Source organism: Rhinatrema bivittatum, chromosome 2, assembly GCF_901001135.1.
Source record: "Rhinatrema bivittatum chromosome 2, aRhiBiv1.1, whole genome shotgun sequence".
Classification (NCBI taxonomy): domain Eukaryota; kingdom Metazoa; phylum Chordata; class Amphibia; order Gymnophiona; family Rhinatrematidae; genus Rhinatrema; species Rhinatrema bivittatum.
The window spans coordinates 306798637-306804636 of NC_042616.1; the positions used below are offsets into that span (position 1 = coordinate 306798637).

At 46.9% G+C, this 6000-nt stretch overlaps 1 protein-coding gene across 2 annotated transcripts in view; it reads left to right on the forward strand.

Annotated features, from left to right (window-relative positions):
- The window catches only part of KIAA1143 (KIAA1143 ortholog), a 42792-nt gene extending 38576 nt beyond the window's left edge, over positions 1 to 4216 (forward strand). For both annotated transcript variants that reach the window (XM_029589696.1, XM_029589697.1), the window contains exon 4: positions 2867 to 4216. In XM_029589696.1, coding sequence (XP_029445556.1) covers positions 2867 to 3081 — 215 coding nt within the window. In that variant the 3' untranslated portion in view covers positions 3082 to 4216. The remainder of the gene's footprint in view (positions 1 to 2866) is intronic.
- The last annotated feature ends 1784 nt before the right edge of the window (positions 4217 to 6000 follow it).

The window sequence follows — 6000 nt, forward strand, 5'->3', positions numbered from 1 at the left end:
AGGGGAGAGAGGACTGGGGCTGCCCCGGAGACCGGCACCCATGGACGCGGCCAGGGCAGGTGAGAGGGGGCTGGGGGAAAGTTTGCCGCCTACCCTTACCCCTGCCTCTAACGCAGGGGTAAGAGTAGGCGGTAATTTAGCAGGTTAAAGACGCGGCTAAACTGCAGGTTAAAAAGGCGATAGTCGGGGCACACATTACTGAATGGGAGGGAATAGCTAATCCGATCGTTTACATATCATATACATGCCGCGGGCGGAAAGGGTTACCCGTTGATTTAAAGAAGCGGTAAGGATGGGTTAAAAGGGATAGTGAATCGCAGGTTGGACTAACGCGGCCAAATTGTGAGTAGAAAGCGGGTTAGAAGCAGGGTAACCGCGGCCGCACTTTACTGTATTGGCCTGTTTGTTTGTTTGTTTTTTTACTGACACCCTTACATTTTTCCAACAACACAGATGTTACTTCAGAATACTCCTTCACATTGTTGGACTAGTAGTCTGCGATTGGGCCTCTTTGCTAGAACTGAATGCCTCTGTCGTGGGCAGTTAGTCAAGGTGAGGCAGTTGCTTCAAGTGGCAAACTTTATGTGGCAGCAGCAAGTGCTCCCCAAAACACCCTTGCAGCTGCTGTCTCATTTTGCATCTAGTCCATAGGAGGAAGAAGTACCTGCATGGCGGTATAGTTTAGTGGCATGCTGGCAAGGTTCCCAACCCCTGCCAGCAGGAAAATGACCTGCACAGTAAGTGATGTGCTAATAGGGTTCCTGCTCCTCTTCTGGCAGTCTCTGGACCTCACAAACCGATGCTGGAGAACGGTCATGAAACCATTACACACTCCCTGTGGTACAATTGACTGCCCAGTAAGGAGAAAGATCCCATGGGAGGACAAGATCAGTAACCAACAGGGAGCTGGGGAGGAGATTGTCTGTTGGCCAAAGAAAAGAGCAAAAATAATCACTTTAGCTTAACAGAGGCTGTCCAGTTTGGGTTAGGTGGCAAAGTGCCAGCACAATATTTTTGCCCAAATTTGAGCCTTAGGCAAATACAGAGACACATCACCAGCATTAAAAACCAGATAGGTTCTTTGTGCATTAGTCTTAACCTATGCAAATGTATCTAAATATAAAGATCCCACTGCGAAAGCAAAAGAGAATGATTATAGGGAGAGGGTGCCAGGAAGAAGGGGTCAGAAATGCACAGTTGTAATGCAGACATAGTTCATCTTGTGGAAGAGGACTCACAAACTGCAAAGCATAAAATGAAAATTCCTACTCACCATTTGATATTTCTCAGGTGTTTTGATAATTTTGTGATATCTTGTTTGACAGGCATAACAACCATTCAAAAATACAGTGGGGACAGAAGGTGGACACTCTAGTTTCCAAGGTGCATTGTAGATAAATTTTCCCAGGTCAGAACTCACTGTCAGGCACAGGAATACACAGGGTACTAACAACACTGAAGGGTGAGGTTTTTAGTTAAATATTGTGCCTTCACTTGGTGGGATTGTTCACCCTGCTGTCTAAAGAATTAGCTGTGAAAGCACATTTTGAAAGCTAATTTGAGCCTAAAAGTATAAAAAAAAAAAAGAGAGAATTTTATCGCACACAGTTAACTTTTCCCACAGCTATAAAATAGTGACAAATTACTAGTTATTACAAATTACTATATTGTAATTTGTAATTTGGTTTACTAATGACTTTCTGAGAGCTAAGCGCACACTCAACACACATTGCAATAAGCCCAATGCCATATGGGTTCCAAGTCTTTTACTTTTTTTGCATGTTTATCTGGTTGGCACTTCAGCAGTGCATGTAAATATGATGTACATGTTATTGTAAGTGATATTTCACTTCAGAACTTTGCCTTTTCCATGTAAAATCTGTTGTTGTAAATGCATAATTTTTAATTTGGGTGGGGCACACGCAATGCTGTAAAATTCACCTAGGGCACCTAATACCCTTGCACCGGCCCTGAATCTGGGCATGAATAAGACTGCTAATGCAGTGAGACCTTAAATTTCATAACTTGCTATATACCAACAGAGCAGATATACCTAATTCATACTACTTAGTTTGTCTTTCTGGATTGAATGTGCACTTTTCTTTTTATGTAATGGCACCATGTGCACGCTCTGCATCATCATCCTGCACAGAACCTGCCCATGAAGTTTTCAAGACAGGTGTGTTTGTGTGTCTGCTCATATAAGGGTCGATTTTAAGACCCACGCGCACACACATAAGAACATAAGAAATTGCCATGCTGGATCAGATCAAGGGTCCATCAAGTCCAGCATCCTGTTTCCAACAGTGGCCAATCCAGGCCATAAGAACCTGGCAAGTACCCAAACACTAAGAAGATCATGAACACAACTAAATTTTAACGTGCGTCAGCATGCGCATGTGGGCTCTTCCACGCGCAGGGGGGTTATTTTGTAAATTACGTGCGGCGACACGATCGGCCTTTTTCCCAGTTCCCTCCCAGTCCACGCCTTAATTAGAAGTAACTTCCCTACCTAACCTTCCTCCCCTTTCCCCTCTCTGCCCCAACACCCTAAGCCCTACCTATCTTCTCCAAATTTTTTTGTTTCAATACTTACTGCTCCTTTGGAGCAGCAGTATCTTCCACATGCCGTCTGGCTGCTGGCGCGCGCTTCCCCGGCACAGAGAATAATGACCGCTGTCCCAGCCAGCCCCAATCCTCCCCGCCCAGACCTCACCCCCAGCTCACCCTTTTTGACAGGCTCGATACTTCTGCGCGTACCGGGGATTATGCGCACGGCACGCACAAGGCCCAGTTTTTACGTGCACATAGGTTTTAAAATCAGGCCAGTACTCTGTGAGTTATGACTGCTGTCTTGTTTCTACAGATCCAGAACCAGCACCTGCCGATGGGAAAATAGTGTTCAAAAAACCGGCAAAACGCTCTTCAGAGGAAAAATACTCCGGCCTGACTGCCAGCTCAAACAAGAAGAAAAAACAAGAAGAAAAGCGGGCTTCTCGGGACATTGCCAGCTCCCAGAGCACTCCGAAACAAGTTCGAAACAGTAGCCTGCTCTCATTTGATGAAGAAGAGGAAGATTAGTGTTTGGTATCTCCTTTCTTGTAAGCTTTTCTCCTGGTGGTTCTTAAGTATGGCTAGAGGTGAACTATATTTTAACCTTTTAATGGCATGCGTCATTGGAAGGCAGAAGAATTTCCATGGCCAACATTTTGAGATGGGCAGTGAGAGAGAGAGAAATGTACCTTACCTCCCCATTGAGAAACATTTGGAGTAGATATTTTTTTGTAAAGTAATATGACGACTGTCCTCTCTTGTTTTTGTTGCAGTGTAAAACTGACCTCTAAGTAGGCCACCCAGGGTGAAAAACTAATACTGATGTTAGTTTGAAATCATAGTTGTCTTGATGTTCAATTTTAAGCCTTTTTTTTCTACCATGCAAATAGTTTCACATAGCTCCTGTCTTTCCGGGCATGCGTGGTAGTTAATGCATTTGGACAGTAGATGGCTGTCTTGCAGCTCGGCGAAACACCCTTCAAAAGCATTGCTCGCTTGCCTTTGCCACTGAATTGAAATGATGCTCCTGATCTTCATTAGGATTAAAGTTCTTAAAGCAAGGCTATTACTCTCTAAAGCATGTCAGTTTTTATTGGGCAGGGGGGCTCTTTTCTTTTCAGATATAAAGGAAAGGGTGGCCTAGGTGGGGAGCATAAATACTGACTGCCTATGCTTTCTCTAACCCTGATGACAGGTTTGGCAGGGCCATGTTATTCAAGGCAGGGTCAGCCTCCATCCCCAGAAATCACATCATTGTCCATCCCTCAGTCGCTGTTTCTTTTGTGAAAACAGACCCACGTATGACTGCCAAGTAATGGATAATAGACACTTTTCAAGAGATTAATGACCATGACATTTCCAGCCAAAAACATTTTCCAAAGAAAGTATTAAGTCGTTGTCTGTAATGATTTGTCTTAAAACAAAAAAAACAACCTGTTAGGGTCCCTCTGACCCAGATTTTACCTTACTACATGAACTATTAGTTTCTGGTATTTCTTTTGATGTCCATACTTGCAGTGGGGTAAACCCAGGACTGTATTACAGTGTCCTGAAAACCTGGAGTTAACTTAATATTCTCTATGTGCAAACTCAGAAGTCTGAATATACATACCGAACAATATCAGTGTTTGTCATCTTAATAAACAGAACAAGTCACAGTTTTGCATCTTGTTGCCATGGTCTCACTTGACAAGGTCTGTACCAGTTTGACTATTAATGGGCCATTAGACACATTCTGAAATTTAAAGTGCTAGTCAAGGTAGTGTCATTTACTCATAATTTAGGTGGATTGACTTTTCTCCAAAATTTAACTTTGGCCAATAGGCTCGTCAGCGAAGAGAATCTAGCAGATGGCAGAAGAAAACCTGCTAGCTAATTTAACAAATCAAAATCAGGTTTGGGGTAAACTGAAATAAATGGCTTTAATCAAGTTACTAGTGGCATAATGTTACGGTCCCAGTCACGGCAGCCGCGACTAGGCCCTTACCTCCTTGGTCCCGGCCCGTCTCCGAGGTTCTGCGCCCTGTTTTGCAGCATCCCCGCAGGGGGGGACGCCGCCGCAAAGCCCTGCCTGGACGCCTTCTCCCTAGGGTGCGTGCGCGCGCAAGCCATGCTTATGAAGGCCGTTTCCCGCCACTGAATTCTCCGCCCTATCCGTGATGTCAGACGCCGCGGCCTATGTAAAGCCGCTGCGGAGCCCAGGACTTTGCCTTGCAACGGGGTTCCTTGCGGTTCTCTGTTGCGCCGTGCCCCGGAGTATGCTATTGCTTTAGCAACTCCATTCCTGCCTGAGACTTGTTTCACTCCGTGCCCAAGTCTTGCTTCTGTCTGGCTTGCTTGCAGTAACCTGTTCTGCTTCAGTTCCAGCTTGTTTCTAGTAGCCAGTCCTGCTTCAGCTCCTGTCTGGTTCCAGTAACCTGTTCTGCTTCAGCTCCTGTCTGGTTCCAGTAGCCAGTCCTGCTTCAGCTCCTGTCTGGTTCCAGTAGCCAGTCCTGCTTCAGCTCCTGTCTGGTTCCAGTAACCAGTCCTGCTTTAGCTCCTGTCTGGTTCCAGTAACCAGTTCTGCTTCAGCTCCTGTCTGGTTCCAGTAACCAGTCCTGCTTCAGCTCCTGTCTGGTTCCAGTAACCAGTTCTGCTTCAGCTCCTGTCTGGTTCCAGTAACCTGTTCTGCTTCAGCTCCTGTCGGGTTCTTGTAGCCAGTCCTGCTTCAGCTCCTGTCTGGTTCCAGTAGCCAGTCCTGCTTCAGCTCCTGTCTGGTTCCAGTAGCCAGTCCTGCTCTAGCTCCTGTCGGGTTCTTGTAGCCAGTCCTGCTTCAGCTCCTGTCTGGTTCCAGTAGCCAGTCCTGCTCTAGCTCCTGTCGGGTTCTTGTAGCCAGTCCTGCTTCAGCTCCTGTCTGGTTCCAGTAGCGAGTCCTGCTTCAGCTCCTGTCTGGTTCCAGTAGCCAGTCCTGCTTCAGCTCCTGTCTGGTTCCAGTAGCCAGTCCTGCTCTAGCTCCTGTCGGGTTCTTGTAGCCAGTCCTGCTTCAGCTCCTGTCTGGTTCCAGTGGCCAGTCCTGCTTCAGCTCCTGTCTGGCTCCAGTGGCCAGTCCTGCTTCAGTTCCTGCTTGCTTCAGGCCCAGCCTGCTTCAGTCCCTGCCTGCCCGCTCCAGTTCCAGCTTCCGTGATCTCCTAAGTCCCAGCGGCCGGGCTCCTCCCGGGGGAGTACCGGCTTCCAGGGTGAATCACCTAAGTCCCAGCGGCTGGGCTCCTCCCGGGGGAGTACCGGCTTCCAGCGTGAAGCTCTCGTCCAGCTCCTGCCTCCTGACCTGTCACTCACTAGAGACTATAGTACACCTCCCCCCAGTCTCTCACAGGTCGGCCCAAGGGTCCACTAAACAGCTCACTCACAACAGTATAATATATGTAGAGATAGATAATGTTAATTTGCTGCATTTGCAGCAAGAGCTAG